General features: G+C 40.8%; 4 protein-coding genes across 10 annotated transcripts in view; all 4 read left to right on the forward strand.

The window, feature by feature from the left end:
* Window positions 1-4107, forward strand: part of kcnab1b (potassium voltage-gated channel, shaker-related subfamily, beta member 1 b) — a 33995-nt gene extending 29888 nt beyond the window's left edge. The window contains exons 10-15 of the mRNA XM_034196079.1: window positions 1078-1163; window positions 1676-1796; window positions 1875-1969; window positions 2135-2255; window positions 2400-2488; window positions 2591-4107. Of these exons, the coding sequence (XP_034051970.1) occupies window positions 1078-1163; window positions 1676-1796; window positions 1875-1969; window positions 2135-2255; window positions 2400-2488; window positions 2591-2680 (602 nt within the window). The 3' untranslated portion in view covers window positions 2681-4107. The remainder of the gene's footprint in view (window positions 1-1077; window positions 1164-1675; window positions 1797-1874; window positions 1970-2134; window positions 2256-2399; window positions 2489-2590) is intronic.
* Window positions 4108-4655: 548 nt separating this feature from the next.
* On the forward strand, window positions 4656-15797 carry pask (PAS domain containing serine/threonine kinase). 7 transcript variants are annotated; one of them, XM_034195904.1, is made up of 22 exons: window positions 4656-4780; window positions 4886-4976; window positions 5729-5950; window positions 6218-6447; window positions 6549-6719; window positions 6794-6928; window positions 7034-7168; window positions 7347-7578; window positions 8388-8539; window positions 8629-8758; window positions 9243-9414; window positions 10079-10305; window positions 10497-10599; window positions 10978-11549; window positions 11643-11785; window positions 11896-12048; window positions 12198-12323; window positions 13100-13234; window positions 13328-13527; window positions 13891-14024; window positions 14305-14454; window positions 14964-15796. In XM_034195904.1, exons 3-22 carry the CDS (start codon window positions 5746-5748, stop codon window positions 15131-15133), a joined length of 3675 nt encoding a protein of 1224 aa, XP_034051795.1. In that variant the 5' UTR covers window positions 4656-4780; window positions 4886-4976; window positions 5729-5745; the 3' UTR covers window positions 15134-15796. The 7 variants fall into 7 exon arrangements, with proteins under 7 accessions (XP_034051795.1, XP_034051798.1, XP_034051801.1 ...); XM_034195907.1 differs by having other exon boundaries at window positions 4656-4976; window positions 5744-5950; XM_034195910.1 differs by having other exon boundaries at window positions 4662-4976; window positions 11899-12048; window positions 14964-15797.
* A 681-nt stretch (window positions 15798-16478) lies between these two features.
* On the forward strand, window positions 16479-19726 carry mterf4 (mitochondrial transcription termination factor 4). The gene is made up of 4 exons (XM_034195922.1): window positions 16479-16601; window positions 17020-17458; window positions 17577-17761; window positions 19226-19726. Exons 1-4 carry the CDS (start codon window positions 16575-16577, stop codon window positions 19619-19621), a joined length of 1047 nt encoding a protein of 348 aa, XP_034051813.1. The 5' UTR covers window positions 16479-16574; the 3' UTR covers window positions 19622-19726.
* Window positions 19727-20000: 274 nt separating this feature from the next.
* LOC117532581 (probable G-protein coupled receptor 148) lies at window positions 20001-22629 on the forward strand. Its single transcript, XM_034195923.1, has 2 exons — window positions 20001-20314; window positions 21028-22629. Exon 2 carries the CDS (start codon window positions 21111-21113, stop codon window positions 22065-22067), a length of 957 nt encoding a protein of 318 aa, XP_034051814.1. The 5' UTR covers window positions 20001-20314; window positions 21028-21110; the 3' UTR covers window positions 22068-22629.
* Window positions 22630-23591: the final 962 nt, after the last annotated feature.

Here is a 23591-nt window from a genome sequence, read left to right on the forward strand (position 1 = left end):
CCCTTTGTGTGGCATGAGTCTGACCAGTATGTTAAAATGCAGGTTGCTATATGGGTGAAGATGTCATTCAGGTCGATAATTAACACACTCAAAAACTCTTATTAACTAAATGCGCCACTGAGGTTCGCTCTGTCCTTACATCTCTCAAAATCTCTTCACTTAAGGAGCAGATGCACTGTTATAATAATAATAATAATAATAATGTTATTCCTCCCACATGCTTCACCCACACCCACACACACACACTTGCTCTCTGTCTCTCACTGAGATACATTTTGGTCCAGAGAGAGAACTACTGATGAAAAGGAATCGCTCTTTTTTTAATCACACTGCTGTGGTCTCTTCACCCTCATTTTGAGTCTTCTCATTTTTGTTTGTATTCACAACCTTCACTGCACTTTTGTAGTAGGTTATGATCAATTACCGACCAACGCAAGCAATTTTAGACTATTGTATTCATAAATTACTTTTTGCCTCGTTGTTTTCTTCAGTGACTAGAGAGTACAACGAAACACATCATACAACGAAACACATTCAAAATAATAGCTGTAGATCATCCTTCCATCCTTAGAGAAATAACTTCACAGAATTGTTTATTAAATACATTTTGCTTATCTACCATTCCACCCACCAATTCTTGTTGCATCCTCAGGCACAAATACACAAACCACAAAAGGCCACTATGGCTAATATCAACCCCCACAGCTGTAACTATGATTTGTTTAACTGCACAAGCAACATTTTGCCAAGGTTGGCCGAGTCTTTTCATCTAACCCCTGCAGCGTTGGGCCAAATGAAGTCTTATGAACCCCAGCAAAGAATATCTGCTTACACATGAGTATAAAGGGACCGGAGCCCTTCTCACAAAGAGGCTTATTCATATCAAGCAGCATCGTTTTTTGTTACTGTCCTGAAGGTGCTAGTTTCACCAAAGGCTGTTTTAGATATCTGGTAGTACTTAAACCTTGCTCAAGATGGTCTTTCTTGCAGGTTATTAAAAAGTTGCAACTGTGGCGCCATCCACTGTTTGATTATTGATAATGGACATATCTGCTTCTTTATATTTTGTTTCTACAGAGATAGTGAGAGCAATGACACATGTGATCAACCAGGGGATGTCCATGTACTGGGGGACGTCACGGTGGTCCGCCATGGAGATTATGGTGAGTGATGAAAAAAGTATTGTGTGTGGTTAAAAAAAGTGGTAAAAACAATGTTTTGTCGTATATATTATTACAAACAATAAGAAATGGGAAAATGCAGTTATAGGTCACCATTTCTGTTTGCTATGCAGTTTAATGAGCTCATCGTCACTTAGACAATTTCCCAAAGGCTAAACAGATGTTTAATTATACTACATTAGATTATATTCAACTCTATTGTCATTGCACAGAGTACAGCACAAGTAAAACGAAATGTAGTACATCTATATTAATACGGAGGACATAGGGGGGTTAATCTTGATATTAATTTTGCCCTCCCTCACTGATAAAGCTATCATTTCTTATTTGTACTCTAGAAGGGGACAATGATTTCCAAAAAGAGCTGTTAATTATAACACATTGTGCTAAACATAGAGCCGGGGAGAAACAAAGGAAATCTGTTAACATAAAGGTCAGCGCTGCACATCGTTCCTCATCCTATTAACACTTCTACCCTTTTTACATTCAATTAGGAAGCATACTCTGTGGCTAGGCAGTTCAATCTAATTCCACCAGTGTGTGAGCAGGCAGAGTATCACTTCTTCCAGAGGGACAAGGTGGAAACTCAGCTGCCAGAGCTCTACCATAAGATAGGTAAGTCTAAAGTTAGTTCCTATGGACGGCGGCGATAGATTTTTGGGCTGTTGCTTAGTGACTTTTGCCCTCTCTCAGGTGTGGGTGTAGTGTCCTGGTCACCTTTGGCCTGTGGTATCATCACTGGGAAGTACGAGAATGGTGTCCCGGAAACCTCCAGGGCCTCAATGAAGGTATACAGCTAAAAGCTACTCTTTTCCAACCTGCTAGTCTATGTTCCAATTTCTTCACTCTTATCCAACAAAAATAATACAAACAAGAAACATAATCTATTAAACGTTATTTTTGCCTTATTTTGGGTTATAATTCTAATACTTCTTATTTCACTGCTTCTCCAGCCATACCAGTGGTTGAAGGAGAAAGTAACGAGTGAGGACGGGAAAAAACAACAAGCCAAGCTAAAGGAACTGACTCCTATTGCGGAGAAGCTCAGTTGTACTTTGCCACAGCTTGCCATAGGTAAGGGACTACATGAAAATCCTAAGACCCTACATGCAATCAAGCAATTAAAGATGTTGCTAAATTTCATGTTTTCTTCATACTGTCTTAAAACTTTGAAACCACTTAATCACTGTAATAACTCCTGCTATCCCTGATCTTAAGCCTGGTGCCTGAGGAACGAGGGAGTGAGCTCAGTGCTGCTGGGATCCTCCAATCCAACCCAGCTAACAGAGAACCTGGGAGCCATTCTGGTATAAAGAACATTTCCTTATTCTGAATAACACTGAATAACTATGTCATTATCTTTACTGGTCAGCATTGATCTTGTGCTCTTTCTTTGTTTTGCATCACAGGTAATTCCAAAGATGACACCAGGCATTGCCACAGAAGTTGATCATATACTGGGAAATCGCCCTCACAGTAAAAAGGACTACCACCATTAAAATGGACCCTGTTTCAGTGAACTATACTCCTAAAAACGTATATCAACGCTATCATGCCATGGCACTAAGTGCGTGCCCGACTTTGCTTGTGTGCGCGTATGACTGTATGTTTGAATGTGTAAAGTGTTCTGCTTGGCTCCCTGTCTCTAAGAAGATCAGCCAGTATCATTATTGTAAAGTGAGCTACCTGACATAACATGCATGCTACATCTATAGCAGTTGCCCCCTGGACAACATTTACAAAATCCTGCAACATGATTTCTGGAGCGAAAGCCTCATCCGCTCCAACAAGCTGCTAGAACCAAATTTAAAATAGCATACAACTAGATTATGGAAAATAGATGACTGCAACAAGCATGTGCCAGTGACCAGCAATCATCATTTTCTGAATAAAGGGTGTCATTGCATTTAGAAAAAAAGACTTAATAGACACCTATTAAACTATCACATAAGCTCATGGCGGTGCAGTATCATACAAAGGATAAGGTGTTTCGAAATGTACCCAAATCTACCTTACTAGATGTTTGTGATGTAACGAAAAAAATCAATAATGAAGTGTAATAGGGCCTGTTATCGGGCAACTGGATGATACACTCCCAACGCAGTTTGAGCTGTTCTTATAGCATTTTGAATTATGAGAGCTACTGGATTAACTAAAGTTCTGCTCACAATGTTGTTGCTGACACAAAGAGAGCTAAGTTTAACTAAAATATGTATCAAAACATCTGTACTGACTGTTAAATATATTTTCCTAACTCAGCAGCTGTGTCAGAATAACCTTTTCATCTCCTTGCGATGTATTTTTTTTTGTTTTCAGTGATGCAAAAGTACAGCAAAGTGTACTCCAACTCATTTTAATTTGAACTATGCCAGACTTTCTGTCAGTGAGGATATTGTCTGATTCATTTAATGTCAGCGTTTGTTGTGGATACAACTTTTGCCAAGGGGAAGTTGGGTAGAGATGATCTTCCTGAGGGGCGAGATGGTGAATTTAGCAAACAAAGCCATGATGAAGAGACTCAAAAACGTATGGACCCCTGGAGTCATTGCACCTGGATCTCTTACCCAATTTCTAGAAGCCAGTTTTGCATAATGAATTGTTCTTTGTTATGTCAAACGTGTATTTTGGTGTCCTTCATAGGATTTGTACATACATATCAAGAGTGTATAATTCTCATGTAATAGATTTTAGAAGATATAGTAATTTTCTATTAATGTTATGGATGCCTTCTAACTTTCGCCCCTAACACATTTAAATAACAAAGCTAGTCGTAGACTTCTTGTTTGCTGAGTTACATTGTAAACCGCAGTAAAAAAGAAAAGAAAAATAACCTGTGACTTGAACAACTCTGCCGTTGTTACTGCTGTTTGGCGTTGGGGTTCGTCTGTGTCTTCCTGTTTTATAATAAAATAATGTGTAAAATATTTTTTGATGTTATACATTTTCTTCTTTTTAATTATTAGCCGCTATTTGATCAAGGGAAACCTGCAAGAGAGCAAAGCTCTTTTCATACTGCAGATACATAATCAAAATTAAGTTCGATATCAATTTCGGGGCGGTGGTGGCGAAGTCGATAGGGACTTGGCTTGGCAACTGGAAGGTCACCAGTTCAAGTCCCGACAAGACCAAGTGCTACCGAGGTGTCCCTGAGCAAGGCACCGTTCCCTACACTGCTCCCCGGGCGCCGTTCAAAATGGCAGCACACTGCTCCTAACACAGGATAGGTCAAATGCAGAGAAACAATTTCCCCACGGGGATTAATAAAGTATATCAAATCAAATTTGTGAAATCAAATTGTATTAAATCTAACATGAATTAAATAAAAACGTTATTTAATATGATGTGGTTGTTTTTGTTACACGGTTTCTATGGATACAAAGGTGGGCGTTTCTAGCAAATCATCCAATGAGGTGTCCTTGTTCAGAGGTGAGACATTTGATTGGCTTCGAGGCACTTCCTTGAATCTACGCGGCTACCGCTTGAAGCCCGCGGTTTACAAAAACTACTGCTGGAGTAACGTTACGTGAATTAGTAAAAATATCATTATTTCTACCTTAACTAACCTGCTGGAATGGTGTCAAAGTTGTGCTCACGCCACGGTTACGTCAATTTGGAATACAGTGGTTACAATTGCAGCATAGACGCTGTAATTTCCGATCCAAACACCGCACGGCATCATCGTTTTGTTTGTTTCACGTTAGCAGATGGCTAGTTAGCCCGGAAGCTCAGGGGAGGTAACGTTACCTTGTCAACAACCGTCAACTGAAGCTGCTGAGTTCATTCTTACGTGTTGAGGTGAGTGATTCGGACTTACTCTTACAAATCAGACGCCAAAACCTAAGCAAATCCTATGTTGTCAACTTGGAACATGTTCTCTGTTGGCTACCTGTGGTAATTAGCAAATCTGCAGTGGTGTGAACAGTGAAGTAACTACGTAGATGTACTCAAGTGCTGTACCTATGTACAATGTTGAGATACTCTACATGAGTATTTGAATGTTTTGCTACGTGGTACTTCTACTCCACTACAATTCAGAGGTAAATAGTGTACTTTTAATCCACTAAATTAATGTAATACCTTTTAGTTACTTTGCAGATTTGGATTAATGATGTGAAATATAATCAACACTTAAATCAGACTTTAGTTACACCTGGAGTAAACTAAATTCACAATCTACCCTGCAGCATACAAGTCATTACAACTAGCTGCACTTTACACATTAATGCATACATGATTATAATCAAAACATATAATATATATTATTCTGAAATGGAAACAATCTGCATAATGAGTACTTTAACTTTTGGTACTATAAGTATATTTTGATGATAATACCCTGTACTTTTACTTGAGTAACATTTTGAATGCAGGACATTTACGTGTAGCAGAGTATTCCTACACTCTGGTACATCTCCTACACTCTGGTACTTTTACTTTGGTACAAGATCTGAGTACTTCTCCCACCTCTGCTAGCCTGTAATAGCACACATTTACAATGCTGCCATCCATTCATTCTCTCTTTATGGGTCAATCCTTGTGAATCCCAGCTGGATAACTAACAGCAATGCCGCTGTCACCTGAGGCTCGTTTTGGGGTCAGCCACAGCAGCAGGGCTAAAGGAGAAACTATCTGTGTGGTGCCCGCCCTCTACTCTGGTCTACTGGAGGATGACTTCGACCTCAATAAGTCCTACCCATGTTCTCAGAGACCGATGTACAAGAAGAACCTTTGGGCCTTGCACCGTCGGAATGATCGTGGTTCTTTGATAGGTGAGTGTAACTTACGATGTAACAGGATCAATCAATCCACACACATTCAGCCATAACGATTGGTTGTCCTTAAAAACATTCTCAACCAAATGTGACCAAGCAGTATATTTACAGTTTTGATTAAACTAAGTTGAACATGTTTGGTTTTTTGAGGTCCTTCAAGCTATTTGAACAAGGCTACTCTCAAATAAATAATTGTTAGTTGCATCCCTATTTGTGAGATGAGAGAAAAGCCGTGTTTATTGAAAATATTTGTTTTCCTTGCAGGTGAAAATGTGGATGTTTGCACGTCCGTTGCAACAAGAAACCTCCAAATCTCTAGTTTACATCCTGGCTCCCAAGTTTCTGCTGTCTCCCTGCCACACCCGGCCACTGTGTCAGAGGCAGAGGAAAACCTGTTCAGTCAGCTTATCTCTGAAGATTTTGGCCTGTCTGAATCTCCATCTGCAATCAACCCTCATAAAGTCATTTTTACGGTTGACCATAAAACCAGAAAGGTACGGTTCGCGCTCTTAATGTGTCGATTGGGGAATAAGAAGAATTAGTCAGTACTCCAACTAAAGCATGCACTGCACATTTGTCTATCTTTATTTTTCAGATTTTGTCAGCAAATGAACAGGCCTGCAAAATGTTTGAGTGCCTCACCAATGAAGTGATTGGAAAAAAGCTGTCCTGTATCTTGAAGAAAACAAGTCAGGTCTTGGAAGAAGCGCTGGAAGAAGATTTTGTGCTTGTGGATGGAACTGTTGCCGCTGTGTCTGGAAAAGTGGTAAGTAATATGCTTTTAATAAAACACTTAAGTGTGTGTGTTTTTGAAGGTATAACACGCTACTTATCCTGTAGGTGGATGTTGTGACATCATCTGGAGAGGTGCCGGTGTCAGTGTGTACCCACAGATGGTCAGAAGATCAGGAGCCGTGGCTCGTAATGATGGAGAGTGTGGAAAGGGTGTCGGCTGCTCTGTCCTTTTCACAAGATGTAAGGACATTTTCACAATGATTCCTGCTTTCTTCAACTGAATGCTCCTTGGCAATATAACCATTTCTAACTCGTGCTTTGCTTCACTTTTGATGTCATTTCTAGGGCAGCATCCTAACCTGTGACTTGGCGTTTGCCCATCTCCATGGATACCACCATCCAGACGAGTTAAAAGGGGTGTCTGTGAAGGAGCTAATCCCCTCTTTACAAATCCCTCTGCACGGTAATGCGTTGCCAAAAGTAAGTCTCATTCAGCTAAGGGAAGCTCCTTTTTTAATGTTTGCTTTTAAGTTTCTGTTTACCGGTGTGCTTCTCAGACCTTTCAGGAGCACAGAGGGAAAAAAACATGATATCCCTCGACGTTTTAAGCTCAGGTATTTCTGTAAGCCTGTCATCTTTAAACTTCATTTTTTTTCAGATGCTGAGGGTTCAGAAAGTTTGTGGGAAAAGCAGAGGGGGTGCATCAGTCCCACTGTGTGTCAAACTTCAGGGGGCAGTGGCATGTGGGAGACCCAAAAACAATGGGACTGGTTTCACCTGCCCAACAGAGAGTCTGAAAAGATCAAATACACCGGACAATCAGCCGCTCTCTTCTCTCAACTCATCTGTGTGCAAGTCAGAAGAATCAAACCCCGAAGAGCCATCCTCTGGTAAGGTGTTCAGTTTGAAAGAAACAATGCTAGATCAAAGAGGAATTAAACAAACACTCAATATATTTTCCGGAGAGACGGGTGCATTATCTACTGTCTTGGTTATACTTCTTAAGCACTAAACATCCTGCAGGAAACCCTTGTATTATAATACAATATACAAAACACTGACACGATAATGTAAAACCTTTATTGCAAAGTAAAGGCCATTTTAAGAAGCTGTCAAGCACTGCAAGAAAGCTGGGTTTTTATTTAAATGCCAGTTATCAACATTCAAATATTTGCTTTGTGTCAAGAGAAGTGGCCCCTCATCAAGCCAAACATACATATGCATTAACAAACTAGTACGATGCGAGATGAAAATAAGAGACAAGTATCATGAAAACCATGCATCTCCAAATGTAGTGATTTTACATTTTTTCAGATACAAATTAAAGGTTCCTTTTTATGAAGTTTAGAAAATGTGTGTACTTCTTCAATGGCATTTAAAACATTATAACACTTTTAAAATCATGTAAACCGTGTTAGTTTTTTAGCCCCCTTAAAAATGACATGACGTTTTTGGAGGTTTTCACAGGAGAATGAGCAAAGACTGCTCATACACTATCACGCAGAATAATACTAAAAATAAAAGTTGAGCAACTTTTAGAGTTAATGTTCTACATGCACCCTCTGTAGTGTGTGTTAGTTGAATAGCATCCTCATACCAATTATGAATAGGTATTTGCATTTACAACCATTCTAATATGCTAACTGATACACTTTCTAATAACTGCTAGTAACATTTTGTGCTATTTCTACTCTTCCAGAAGGCCCTGCGCTGGAGTACTCTGGAACAGTTTGGGCGTTCGCTCCTCTCAGCGGTCTCCTCCTGCTCCGCCCTGACGGCTCGATCTACAGCATCCACAACCACCTCGCCCTCAGACTGTTCGGATACGACAAGGACGAGCTGATGGGAAAGGTCAGCCAACACGGCCGTCTGAACGAGGCTGTTTGGATTGACGACCGGGACAAATCTCACTTCTGTCTCTGTTGCTTTGTCATCCACAGAGTGTCACTTTTCTGATGCCCGGCTTCTACGGGTGGATGTCTGACTCGGACAGAAAGGCCATCTCCTTCTCCGATTCTCAAGCAGAGGCTGATAAAAGTAAAGCCTCATCCAAAGTATCAGGGAAATATGGTGAGCATTTTAATGTGCTTGTGATGTGTACAAGGTGGCAGCTTTTTCACAATCCGCATGCAGTAATACGCCTAAACTATATGTTTTCAAACTTCGAGGTGAGGTGGCTTAGTTAGTGCCAGACTAAAACAACCCTGCTCTAAACTGTGAATAAAAAAAAAACATACAGAATCATTTGTAATAAAATATCTGATTTGTCTAAACTGTCCAATTAGGCCTTTTTTCCAAATGCACCTCACATGTCATGCTCTCGGTTTATTCCCGTTGTGTGTTTTTTTGGTTGGTATAAATACTCTTTATTGAGTTTCACACATTTAACACAAAACACAGAACAATGCACAACAACCCCCCCACAGACAGAACAGACAGCCACACAGCACATCCACAATTTGACAATAATTGAATAATATTATTAATAATCCTGTTGTTTGGTTTTTGTTTAAACTGCTAGATTCAATATTTATTTCGCTCTCTTAAACCTCAGACCCCTCGTCGCTGGTGGCCGGTGACATGGCCATGGTGCATCAGGCGGTCCTGGAGAGAACCTCCAGAGGCCGAGGACGGATCTTCACCGGGACGGACTGCAGGCTGGAGAAACCGGGGAACACTTTGTCAACTCTTTCGCCTCCTGCTGTCACCTCCACGCGAGTCCTCATGTAAGCAGCAATGTCCTTGTCTAGGCTACCTGAACGTTTATTTTACTCACTGACTTGATATACCTATAAGCATAATACACTTCTACAACATAACCTTGTTTAACCTGCACAGCACATTAGGATTATTAGTGGACCATATTATTGTGTTCTTTGTATTGTTACAAATAATAGTCTAGACAAGAGCTGCTGCAGCAATATCCAGGGACCTAAGAGCTGCAGACTGCATGAATATTTAATGAGCCTGGCAGTAAATATAAAAACACAACCACCCTAGAGGAGCCTGTTTCCTTCTCTGTGTATTTACCAGCCAGTTTATCCCTTGGCTTTTCTAAATGTTTAATACGGTCCGTAATGGTTTAGAGATCACCTGAGATCAGATTATTTGTTTTGTAACGGTTCTGTCTTTGAGAACATAAACAAATTGTGATAATGGAAGATGAAGACTCATATATTAATGCTCCCCTCTCCTGCCACCTGTTGGACAAATAGTGTCACAGCTTTATTTTGAGTCAGAGATATAAATGCACTGATTATAAGCAACATCTAGAAGTTTAAACATATCTGTTTGTTTGCATTTGTGATCAAAACAAAATGTAATTCAATTCTTATTCGACTGGTATTGAAATAAAATAATTGGATTCAAATCCAACCGTTCTTCCCTCAGGGCTGATGACACCACAGAGCTGATGGAGGAGGCGGCCCAGGTCGCTCTCTGCACTAGCCAGCAGGACAGTAAAGATACCACTCAGGCACTCCTCAAGACATTTGCCTTGGTGGAACCTCCAGAAGAAGAGACTTACTTTCTGGTTCCCGCTGAACCACCACTCCGAGAACAGCCGCACAGCAGTGAAGTTCAGAAAAAGAATCATCCTGTCATCAAGGGGGTCCGAGGTATGATGTGGCTGAACTGTTAATAACTAGTTCTTCCTTGCGACCCAAAAACTAAACTACAGTTTTCACATTATGTGCAGTCATTTCTTATTAGCAGTAAACAAAAGCACCAACGAGAAAACACTTTAGAGATGATTTGTCTTTCAAAAGAACTGTATTGATATTTTGTGTTCGTTTTTCTACCTCTTTAGACAGTCAGAGTGGACATGCTGTTTGCAGAGTTGATGACCCCTCTCGCTCATGTGCCTCTGTCCTGCAGGACTCCAGCTTCGAGGTCATCTCCCTAGAGAGCAGGTAATGGTCGAAGTATTTCTTAGTCTAAAGACATTTTATTGATCAAATTTTAGCACCAAAATACCAGCTTTAACTTCTTCTCCATGTTATCAACCAATCTGATGTTTTATTGTTAAACAGCCTATTTGTTGATGTATGAAAATGTATGAATCCTTCCATGATAACCGCAAAGTATTAACATCTATTTTGGACTGGATAACTTTTCACTTGCATCAATAACAGGCAAGTAGCCACTGATATAGCTCCAGTTGTGTGGATGCTGTGAAGCCCTTTTTGTTAATGACACGCCATTTTCAGAATGTATTTATGTATTTCTGGGAGGATCTAGTGGCATCAGTTGGAGTTCTTTGTCATCAATTTATTGTCACAATTTCCCAGGTCTTCATCTGGCTTCTGCGAAAAGTTTGCCGGCCGTTGTGGTTCTGATCCGGGCCCGGCGGAGGACTCTCGTTCAGCACACATCGTGAACTCAGCCAGCTGCTTCCTGGACCTGAACAGCAGCGGGGATCTGGTGACCCGGGCCCTCGCCGACTTAGATCTGAGCGCCAGTGTAGAGCTCCTCAGCGGCGGAGGGTACGGTGACGATAACCAACACTCCATGATATCCTGTGACACAGCCGAGCTCCTGCGTACCCCCTCCCCATGCGTGGTAGAGTCCGACCACAAAGAGGAGCCTGGGAACGCTGATGTAGAAGCCAGAAACACAAGTACAGAGCGAGAAGAACACAACCAGGGCGAGCAGGATCAGTGGGGAGCTCTGTCTCAAATAGAAAAGGGCCAAGGGTTCTGCATGCCAATGAGCGGTGGGACTCAGTCCATGACGGACATCCCTTCCACATCTACTCCTAAGAAACGGAAGGGGATCGGACACACCGTTTCCTCGGACACAACACAGATAGTTGAGGGCCGATACGAAGGATGTGCGTACCACAGAGATGGCACAAGAGTAGGTTGGTACTATCACAGCTGTTCATCCATTTCCCTTAGAAATCCACACCTCACAAAGCTAAAAGGCTTTAACCGGTGCCTTGTTTTCTCTCCAGATGTGCAGTGTGATGTGTGCAGGACAGACCTCCCTGATGGGAGCTCCATGTTCTGTGTGTGGATGAGGAGGCCTGGCCTGACCGGGACACTCATGCAGACAGATCGATCACGGCACAACCAATCAGGAGCCAGTCTTGGAGAGGTCAGTGAGAAACTCTAATAACAAGTTAGGATGGCACCGGTTCATATTATTAAAATATCAAAAGTGTTACTCTCCATGTTTTTAATTCTTTACTGCCTTCCTCCTTTCAGAAGATCGGGGAGGTTTTACACACCACCATGGACCTGGATCAGTCTCGAGCCTGTGACGGACAGTTTGAAGAAGTGTACCAGCCTCTTAAAGCTGTGGGTAAAGGAGCCTTTGGTTTTGTCTGGAAGGCAATAAGGCGCTGTGATGGACTAGAAGTAAGAAAACCTTTTACATTAATTCAGAAAGCTATCCTACTCGTGTATATACAATACACAGCTACTGTATTTATATGTGAAAGTATTTCAACTGATTGTGGAAAGTAATATGACTGTTTTAATAACGTATTTATTTTTCTATTTTGCAGGTGATAGTGAAGTTCATTAGCAAGACCAGGATAGTGAGGGACTGCTGGGTGGATGACCCGACGCTGGGGCGAGTCAGCCAGGAGATCGCCATCCTGACACGAGTTCAGCACCACAACATAGTCAAGGTAACTGCAGTGTCAAATCTTTAACATCTCTGCCTCGGAAGGGACATTTTTGTTCATTATATTTTGATAATTTTGGTTAATGTTACCTCTGCTAATAAGTCAATAATAAACTGTCTTACAAAAAAGTGGCCACTTACGATACGATACGATACGATATACTTTATTGTCCCCGTAAGGAAATTCGTTCTGGGCTCCGTCCAGCAGTTCCGCATACATGTACATAATATACAAACATAGTGGACATTTAAGAGACATACACATATCATCAATCATACACCGTTTGAACAAACACAATACACGCAGACGCACATACTGACAATGGCGACCTATTGCACAACCCTCATGGCCAACATTTAAAAAAAGTACATTTCATTACATTTGACTTCGACTACATTTCATTTACTTAGACCCTTAAGGTTAAAAATGTCCCAATTCTTTTTGATCCCATAACCATTACAGCATAAAATGGTTCCTTCTTTTATATCAGACTTTAGAGCCCTGGACACAACATTGTGGTTATTTCTATTTTCCAACATTTTCCCAAGTTAGGCATTATTATCCTGGTTTCATGCACAAATACTACTCAATATAATAATGTAAGCAAACTGGCATGTTAAGGGTTAAACATCTGCAAAAATAGAATTTGTTGTCATTAATGAACATCAAAGGAACTTGAAAAAAATATCCAAACACAAGGGTTAATAAAATGGGTTGTAAAATGCTTCATTTATTTAGCTTAACTATTTCCCCCCTCCTATATGCGTGTCTGCTACTAGGTGCTGGAGGTGTTTGAGAACGGGAGCTACTTCCAGATGGTGATGGAGAACCATGGAGATGGCCTGGACCTTTTTGAGTTCATAGACATGCAGCCACGGCTGGATGAGCCCCTGGCCAGCTACATCTTCAGACAGGTATTCGCACGGGCACTATAATCCTTTTACCGGACAATAGTCTCTGAAATTAGATGTGTTTCTTGGTAAACTGGAGGTTCTGTCTCTCTCCAGCTGGTGGCTGCCGTCTTCTATCTGAGGTCTAAGAACATCCTTCACAGGGACATAAAAGACGAAAACATCATCATCGACAAGTGTTTCCACATCCGCCTCATAGACTTTGGCTCTGCTGCCATGATGGCGCCAAGAAAGCTCTTTTACAATTTCTGTGGCACACTGGAGTACTGCTCCCCGGAGGTGCTTCATGGAAATCCGTACGTGCATAATACCTGAGAGTGAAAAGTGATGTTTGTTCCTTTCACTTGGCAACAAATGAAAAAAGCCATATTATTGGTCCCTTTTCTATGGATGATTTATTTTAAAGGGGGAATAACTTGTCCTTGTGATCACGCAGCTTACTCATAGCTCTAAAGACAGTCTTGTATAACGTTTATGACTCATTAACCTTTACAGTGACGAATGAACTGAGTGGCCTCAAGGAAATATTCATTGAACATTTACAAAGTTGTACGCAGACACTAAATCATCTGGCAAATCAAATGCTTCCATGTTAATTGATATTGCCAAGTGAAAGCTCATTGTAATTGTTGTTTGTCTCCTTGTTCATTGTCTCCTAGCTATGAGGGTCCCGAGCTGGAGATGTGGTCTCTGGGTGTGTTGCTCTACACTCTGCTGTTCAGTGAAAACCCTTTCTGTGGTGTTAAAGAGATCCTGGAGGCCAAACTGAAGCCTCCGTTCCCCCTCTCCCCAGGTAAACCGCTGTTTTTCACTGGAGGCTGCACTTCTATTTTTATTTATTTATTTGAATGTACTTGCACATCTCAAAACGTTCTCTTGCATTATTGTATTTGTTTTATGTTCAATATATATTCATGTTGCGCTGTTGGAGGAGCCTGTGACTTACGTTTTCCATTGCCATATCTACACTGTAGCTACTGTGCACATCTTGAATATAGTTTTCCATCATTGTCTCTCAGAAAACTGACCATTTTTTTTTCTCTCTGTGTTTAAATGTCTCTGTCGTCTCTCAGAGCTGCGTGTTGTGTTGTGTGGGCTGCTGCACCCTGACCCCGCTCAGAGGATGCCTCTCGACCAGCTGCTGCTGCAGGCCTGGATCAGCCAGCCCATCTCCATGGCAGAGTACAGCTGGACAGAGGTGGTGCCTGAATCCCAGAGCTACTGTGAGTGCTCTTAACACTGACAATGGCCGGCCGTGTTTTCCACTTCAGATTCTATAGTGCTCCTTCACCTGTACTTGATTAACCCTTTCTTTGCACATTTAACAATATGTGTTAGTTATTCGCCTTACATCCAAGTTAAAATTATCCCTACCTTTCCCCCCATGCTTTAAATAAATATGTGTTATGGCTTGGTGATGTGGAGAAAATCTAATATTACATTTTTTGACTGAATACCTCTTTCAATATTGTAGGGTGGACTGATGGTACTTTCACATTATATTCAAACAATGAGTTTAATGAATTGATTATAATCCTCAGTAAGCCAAATAATAGAACAGCTACAACAGTGCAGAAAATGACATTACTTTACTATAGTTCAGCTTTTAAAACTGGGAAAAAACACATACAATATCAAATATGAAAGACTATATTTATTCTCAAATCAAATAAGAATAATATCTATATCAAGTACATGTAAAGGCAGCTTATGTACTCCTTCCCTTTTCAAGCAGGCTCACCACAGCACCCGGACTCTGGCCCTGAAGCGTTCGTCGGTCAAGGCTTGTTCCCCGATGGACATGATGAGACTCTTCCTGATGATGAGGAGGAAGATGAGGATGACAGGTTGTCAATGGTGGCCCTGGAAACAGAGCTTCAGAAGTACCTTCATGAAGATTGAAAACCGAGTTAAAAGGGAGTGGCATCCCGACCATCCGTCCAACCTTTCATGTGCTGTAGTGCGAAGAGGACATGAAGTGCAAAATGAAGAAATGGAGGCTTTTCTTAGTCCGAAGACATAATCATACACTACCGTCCAGACAGTAGTCTTTTAGAGACCAATGGACTTTTATCTTTATACATTATATACAGCTTGGTACCAAGTTTAATGAATATCATTATGAAGATGTTGATCAAAATGTCCTTGTTTGACATATAAGTCATTTCTCATAGCAAAACAAAGCAAAACCATCATGATGTATGTTTTTTTTCCCTTTTAATTGTATTTGTTTAATTTATTCTTCAAATTTACAAACAGGTGAGGCATTAAAACATAGTAATGGTTAAATGGGATCCAGCTTTGCCACCCAAACCGACAAGTGATCCTTGACCTTGAGTTGTTTGCCTCAGAGGAACCACACAGAGAACTGGATGGAAGTTAAAGGGAATTGTTTTACTGATTTAACTTCTGTGTCTGTTTTATGTTGGTGATTTTTATGTGTTTTTATCTATACTTCTAAGTATATTTACAATATTTTATCTATTTATTTTTATACATTAATAAATATTTGACCACAAATGTTATTCCTTTTTAAATAATTAAAGGCTCATCTGTTGATCAGAATTGTAAAATGTTTAATTAATTTCTGTCATGCTAACACTGATAACCTACTTGAATTTCTTTGTACAGCCGTTTGTATTCAATTTATAATATTGGAGTACCAGATGGCTTTGCCTGACTGCTTCTAACTGCAGATATCCAGATATCAAATGCTTTATGTCTCCTTAAGCTCAAATACTGGGCTTGCCCTTTGTCTCTGTATCAGTTAAAGGATGGTAAGCTCACGAGCCCTTGCTCTGAACCCCAGGGTTTCACTTGGAGATCATCAATAAATTACCATTTAAATAGAAGATATATTCTATATAAAAAAAGTTTTCAATCACTTCAATGTCATCTGACCCAGTGTTTCCAAATATATATATATATATATATATGTCAGATATAATTACTACATTAGAAAAATAAGACACACTTATTTCTATTGAATTTTAGGATATTTGTTTTAATAATTTCATGAAAAATCCACAATTTAAATCTCAGAATTGTTTAATATTCCATATCATGAGCTCTAATGACTTAAAACCAATGCAACATTGTATTACTACAATGCTATTGGAAATATCATGTTTAAAAAGTAACACATCGGTATTAACACGATTAACATGTTGGATATTTTTTCTGGTAAAATCGTTAATGGTCAGCGTTCGTTTAAATAGAAAAGGATTCAAAGTCTGATTCCCAATGTATTCGGTAATTTACAGGCAAGCAGAGCACAGCGGAACCTTTGTCTTCCACCCTCTGTTCAGGTTTAAAGACGGACGTTTACAAACGACGGACAAGCATGGGTACCCGATTTGCTGCGAGTCAGGTAAATCAGCTTCAAATTCCAATTCTTCTATTAAAGCAACTTAAAATAATATTGTTACTTTGTGAAGCTTTTACACAATTAGCCGCGTTGATAAACCATGTGGAAGACAGCACTGAAAGTCCACACATTTCCGCTATAACCTTCATGTTTGCTAACGTATGCTAATGACAACAGCCTGTTTATTAGCATATACTCTGTTTACGTATCTTCTCTACAGCAATAACAGGGGTTATTATTCTGTTCGGACTATTCATCATAATTCTACTACAAGAAATAAAACAGGGACATATCGTAACAGCGTATAGTGTGTGTGAGGGCCCAACCAGATGCATTTCATTTCATTGTATTTAAATACAACTACGTTTTAGTGTACATAACAGTACACTTGAACTTATAATCATGGTTTTATTTTCTACAGGTTCTTCGGTGGACTTTGAGGAATGCCACCCACTCTGTATTCGGCCCACTTCAGTTTGGGAGATGCCAGCTCCAGCCTCTGTGTGCTGGGGGCAGATTGTTGTGTTCCTCCACCAGCCAGGGCACTCTCCAGTCACCACAACACACCCATGAGCCCCATCCTCTGTCCAGGCAGCCGGTCACAGAGCTGTCCCTCTCCTCTCTGGTTGATATGGGATTCACAGACTCCCAGGCAGAGCAGATATACGATGCCACCTCCAAAGTCAGAGGAACAAGTGCTTCCAAACAAGCTCTGTCCACTCTCACAGCTATGTTCGTCTTGGGCCTCAATCCTTCCAGTGCGCTGAAAATTCTGGAGAAATGCCCTGAACTTTACACTATCAACGAATTGCAGCTTCAGCAGCGCATAGGAAACATGCGGAAACTAGGTTTAGTTGAAGGTGAGATCATGATCTTTTTTGTCATAACATTGTTGAAGAATTGCTTTTGGTTGACATACGTCATATTGGGGGCTTTTGAAAGATAATCAAACATCTACTTTTCCTTATTTCCCATTAGGCAGTCTTCAGAGAGTGGTGTCCCATTTCCCCCAGATCCTGACTGTTCCTGTGAAGACAGTAAAACATATGGTGCTGTTCCTCAGGGAGAAGTGCCAGTTTACTTCCCAGCAGGTCACAGACATCCTGAGAGATAGTCCTGCCGTAATACTGGAAGACAAGGAGCAGCTGGAGTACAAGTTTCAGGTCAGTATTTATGGGCAAAACAGAATTTGAAGACATAACCATTGGCTTTGCACAAATTATGATGGGCCTTATAATCCAGTGACTGTTAAATCCGCATTCACTCTGATAAAAACAGAACATATAAATTGTAAGACACAATTAAATCAATTATGTAGAGACAGGCAACAGGTACAATAGTAAACAGCCAATGTATTGACTTCTACAAAACCTGACCAAACATCACATGAAAGGCTGCAGAAGTAAAATAAACAATACCCTTGTTCACACAGATTGTATAATTCAAACTAGACAATAATGACATGCTGGGTGTTTCTCAATCTCGAGTACGCTTGCTTGGTAGCACATGTCTTCCGAGTCACTTGCTTCAGAAGCGAGGCAAGAATCCTTCCTGGCATTCGGAAAACAAAGAGTGGAACAGGCTAGCAAGTGTGTTGGTGTGCGTCATATGAGAGGCCCCGCCTTACATTTTACGCCACAGATTTGGGGAAATTGCTCCGTGCGCAAAGCATTGTGGGGATTTTAAGACCGCGGAGTCTACACATGTGCAGCCCATGGTGCAGCCTCGAAATTTCTGCAAACAAAGTACGTCAGGCTCGGTAGAATTCCAAGTATGCTGGACATTGGAACAGTACTTCAGCAGCTCTCGATGACGTAGTATGCTTGAAATAGTGGCTCTGGAGCAGCTTTACTCGAGATATATAGCCTACAGTATAGAATACATCTACATATTTTATTGTTATGCCCCAACAGGAAATGCCGTGACAGATGTTAGTCGCTCATTTACATTTTACAAACGGAAAACATTTCCCCCCCCAAATATTTCCTATTTTAAAAGTGTTTACAAAGTGTTCCTGTAGCTTTTTCATCATCATCATCATCCATAAATTCACTTTTTTTTTCAGCTGCAGGATTTCTCATCCATTTAATGCATTATGGGAGAATAGTGTCCATCCATTGTTACAGCACACTCAAAACCAAATCTGATCCTTTTTTTGTGTGTGAACAAAATTCAATCTTAAAATCGCTTAGTAGTTAGGACACTGAAGTATAGTACTCATAATTAAACTCCACATCTCCTGGGCAACAGTGGCTGTGAATGAATCTCAATGTTATTAAAGTGGTTTGTGAATTCGCTGTCTTTACAGAATGAAATCAAAGCTTATGTTGTGCTTTCATATTAAGTCTCAAGAAAACAGAAACAAAACACAACTATAATATAAGGAATCAAAACCTAATTTAGCCGCAAATAATCGGATTTATGCCAAATAGCCATATGTTTGTTGAGTTACTTGTTCCTCTTTTGATTTGAGTACAATGTACACACTACAATACACACACATGCACAGGACACAACCTATACACAGTAGGTCTGAATACATATACATATAAAGACTGAGCCACTGCCGCCCCTTATAACAGCTGTTTGTTGTTTTTAACAGCATGTATCAACTCATCTCTCCACAGTATGTCTACTACCGAATGGGGGTCAAACAGGCGGACATGGTGAAGTCCAGGTTGTTCCGTTACACTCTGGAGGAGGTGCGCTGTCGACACTGTTTTCTGGAGCGCAGGGGCCTGTATCAAACCCCCGACAAGAAGGGACAGACCATGATCATCAACTCCAAACTGGACGGCATCCTCAAAATTGACCTGGACACTTTCCTCACGGATGTTGCCAACGGTTCAGCAGAGGAGTACGAGGTGTTTCAGAGACTGATGGCGAGAGAATGGCAGGAGGAGGAGCAGCTGCAGGGGAGCATTGAAGCTGGTAGTGATGATGAAGAAGAAGACGAGGAGGATGAAGAAGATGATGAGGAGAATAGCGGGAAAAGTGCATACAAGAAGAGAAGAAAGAGATGACAGAACACTGTGGGAGGGGGAAAACCCATTTAAAGAGGAAGTTAGATGAATAGAGAAATGATATATCTGATAATGATACATGAACCAATAAAATGTTCCCTTTTATCAGGTTGATGACTTCGGGTTTGTAATGAGGTACTATAGAAAATTCTTATCTAAAACACACATGGAAACAATGTTGTGGTTATTGTTACATAGCTTGTTCTCTTTTGAATGTACCCACCACTGAACCCTGCAGCTTAAAGTTGCTAAAGGGCTGAAAGACTAGACTATGTTAAAAATAGTTACAACTCTTGTGTGTGAACATTTTCTATCATATATCCGTTCCTTAAGTGGCCCCACAAAGCAATTGTTCAGGCTTAATTGCCTTGATGCTTAATGTGAATCTTAACAATATAATCTACTCGGTTCTCAAATCATATTAAGCTATATCAGATATGAAACATCCTAGGTAGAAATCCCTGATAATGTGCCAGCATGAGGGGCAGCTAACAGTATGAAAGCTCCACCCTGTTACTATGTGACTGCCAAGTGGTTTTCGCTTTCTCCATCCTTGTATTATCTAGGAGTAAACAGAGTGGAGCAGATAAGGCCAGCGGGTGAGAGGAGTCATACAAAGCATCTATTGATTTATAGAAGAGCGAAGCCCAATGGATGTGCAACACCGAGAGGTTTTTCTGGTCTGGAAATCAGGTAGGAAAACGTACCTTTACTCAATCAATAATTTGTTTATGTGTGTGTCTGAACAAGTGAATTTCTGTTTTATCTCAAGGGATGGCAGTGGTACGGTTATCATGATTATATTGTTAAAAAATATGATTTTGTGTGTATTTAACTACGTACGACGTTGGGCCAAAAAAGGAAATACATGATATATACAAGTAAATAAAGATCGGCCCAGTGTTATTGAGTGATCCATGTCTTCATAGTAACAAAAGGCAAGTTGACTGTTTTAGTCGTTAAGATTGTACAAGTGACGAAGCTGATGATTTAGACAACAGGATGATTTTTTTGCGTATATTTTTCTAAAGTAAACGTAGTAATTTTTCAAAGTAATTTTTTCACAGAGAGAATTGTTGACAACATTTGCATTTGTTTTCGCAACATAAAAGTCAATGGGCAGTCTGTTACTGTGTCCTCATGTTTGAATGATGGCTTCTCATGTTCCTAATGCAAAGCAGTGCACGCGTTAACACAACAGCAATACAACAAGATGGCTCTTTCCACGCAATAAAATACATTATTTTAAGATCAAAGTTCATACATTTGAGTTTTTACACTCCTTAATCTGGTGAACCACTAATAGTAGTGCATACACAATGATAACCTTACATAGAATAGTCTCTATACTACCTATACTATACTGCCTGAACATTGATATTATTTTTGGTTCTTTTCATCACCAGAAAGTTGCTGGAGGAAGTAGTCAACACACCCCCCCCCCCCCCCCCTCAGTCACAGCATCTGTGCCTGCATCTATCAAAAGATAATGGCGTCAGCATTGATCATTTCCAACCTCACACAGGAATGGCTGGAGAGTCTGCGGCAGTGGCACCTAGAGTACTTTTTCATCCCCACCACAGTGATCACTGTTGCCACCTTGCTAGCCAACCCTGTTCTCGTGTCATGCATTTTCCAGTCTCGAGCCTTGCGTCAGGAGACACGTTACCTGCTGGTGGCCAACACCCTGACAGCAGACATACTCTACCTCATCCTCAACATGGCCACCATCATCTGTAACGCTGTGAGAGTTCCAATCCCCTGGCTTGTTTGTGAGCTGGTCACAGCCATCACTGTCACCACCTACTGCTGTGCCATCCTCACCGTCACCCTCATGGTGGTCGACACCTACGTTGCAGTTCGCTGGCCTCTCCGTTATCATGATGTTCTTCCACCTGCCCGCACCCACCGCATACTGGTGGGGGTGTGGGTGCTGGCGGCTCTGTACCCTTTCACCCTGCTGATCATGATGGAGATGGAGAAGGGGAATCCCCATGAGGTTGCTTTTTGTCTGGCCCTCATCTCCCTCGGCTTTTTTCAGGTCAATAACTTGGAGGGGGTCCACATCTACTTCTTTGTAGCTGCACTCATCTGTGCTTTACTTATTTTCGTGTGCTACATTCAGCTCTACATGGTAACAAGGACGTATGGTATTTGGCACAGCCGCTTCTCCAGGGCCCGGGTCACGCTGCTAGCTCACGGGGTTCTGCTCCTGCTCTACTTTGCCCCCGGCTTTGTTTTCACCCTGGAGCTCTTCCTTTTCCAGGAGAAAGCCATAAGTCAGGATGTTCGTGTGTGGATCAGCACTGTCAATATGTCTGTTTTCATGTTGCTGCCCAGGGCTTTTGCTCCATACCTGTACGGGCTGAGGTACAGGGAGATCTCTAAAACTTTAATGCAGCTGCTGCACCCGCACCAGAGACTTGGCCAGACCACAGTTTCTTGAAGACATCACCAACTTTACATTTTTCAAATTTCTCTAATGGATTTGGTTTAATATTCATATTTACTGTTTTCTCAAGTCCTACACAACAAACAAATATGTGTCTGCAAGGACAGTAGCCAGGATGAGTCTACATTTCTTATTTATTTTGACTAGCAAGCACTTTTTTTCCGCATGTCTTATATTAATTTAACATAATAATAGATTGTTGGTGTAAACTGTCTTCTGTTTCAAAACAATCAACAAATAAACACTATAATTCCTTCATTGTAACTAAGTTTTTGATAACAGTAGTCAAATAAAGCAATACAAAACAAAACAATTGGAACATAATCTCTTCCTCAGCTTGTTAAAATCCCCACATTCACAGAAACAATACATGAGCTACAGTCCTGGTTGTTCCCCTGTCCCTGTTTTCCATCACCTTTAACTGAAGCACCATCTTAATTCTTGTTTTTTCTTCTAAAAAAATACATATTATGGCTACACTAATTGTACACTGGAAACCCGACATTACTGCTGTTTGGATCAAAATAAAACAATGCTGAACTCCCTTGTTTTAAAACAATTGTGCGACCAAAATGTGTTCTTTATTATCATTATGTAGTTAAGAGCCATGTAGCACCGGACACTCAGCCTCAGCTTTATGGCCCTTCTGTGGTAACAATGCACTTAACTCCATTTGCTCTCAGTCATGTTTGTCTAAAACTGGATGTCCAAGACGATCATTAAAGGTCCCCTGTTATACTGTTTTTCATCAATATATTATAGGTCTCAGATATATACAAAACATGTCTCTGAAGTGTTTGGCTTGAAATACCAAACAGATCGTGCATTGCATCCCATAATCCCCTCTGTTTCAGCCCTGTTTCAAAAGTGCTGATTCTCTGTCTGTTACTTTAGATGAAAATAAGGAGCCACTCCCCACGCCCCTCTGAGAGATATTTGGTTAACAAGAACACAATGGTGCTCTAGGAGGAGATTCAGGTGATAAGGTGGGGGGGGTTACCTTGGTTGGTGATTGGCTAATGGTTACACAAGCCAAACAATCGTTATGGCCAAAATTTGATCAGCTCATTTTCAGACAGGTTTTTAACTTTTTATATAAATGGATCGGGACAAAAAGAGAGAGAATCTATTTTCCTGAAACATTCAGAATCTCTTTACACAGAGGGGACACATGTTTATGTATAAAAGACATGAACAAGTGGATTTTGCATAATATGTGCCCTTTAACACATGCCTGACTGACTGCCGGAACTAGAGAGGAGGGGAAAAAACTCCTTCTCTCACTTAGGAAGGTGGATGGTGATAAGTCAGACATCCTGGCTACAGGGCCTTATCTCTGTCTCTGCTGTGAGTCATCAGTAAATGGTACAATAACTCAACAGCAGAGGGACACAGTTGTCTGTCCACTGGGCTGCGTCACTGCTCTTACTGCAGCACATCTAACCATTTGATATCAAGCCATGGGCTCTCTTCACACTTTCTCTAAACACCTGCTCCTGGTGCTCATTGTCATCCTTT

Source organism: Gymnodraco acuticeps, unplaced genomic scaffold (genome assembly GCF_902827175.1).
Source record: "Gymnodraco acuticeps unplaced genomic scaffold, fGymAcu1.1, whole genome shotgun sequence".
Classification (NCBI taxonomy): domain Eukaryota; kingdom Metazoa; phylum Chordata; class Actinopteri; order Perciformes; family Bathydraconidae; genus Gymnodraco; species Gymnodraco acuticeps.

What these genes read in the sequence shown, in the direction of transcription:
- pask (XM_034195907.1), top strand. Translation starts at nt 5,746, where the DNA reads ATGCCGCTGTCACCTGAGGCTCGTTTTGGGGTCAGCCACAGCAGCAGG. An exon ending in AGGACGAGCTGATGGGAAAG is followed by an intron (nt 8,540 to 8,628) that starts GTCAGCCAACAC and finishes TGTCATCCACAG; the next exon opens with AGTGTCACTTTTCTGATGCC. An exon ending in GGCGCTGTGATGGACTAGAA is followed by an intron (nt 12,049 to 12,197) that starts GTAAGAAAACCT and finishes TCTATTTTGCAG; the next exon opens with GTGATAGTGAAGTTCATTAG.
- mterf4 (XM_034195922.1), top strand. Translation starts at nt 16,575, where the DNA reads ATGGGTACCCGATTTGCTGCGAGTCAG. An exon ending in CCCGATTTGCTGCGAGTCAG is followed by an intron (nt 16,602 to 17,019) that starts GTAAATCAGCTT and finishes TATTTTCTACAG; the next exon opens with GTTCTTCGGTGGACTTTGAG. An exon ending in AGCTGGAGTACAAGTTTCAG is followed by an intron (nt 17,762 to 19,225) that starts GTCAGTATTTAT and finishes ATCTCTCCACAG; the next exon opens with TATGTCTACTACCGAATGGG.
- LOC117532581 (XM_034195923.1), top strand. Translation starts at nt 21,111, where the DNA reads ATGGCGTCAGCATTGATCATTTCCAACCTCACACAGGAATGGCTGGAG.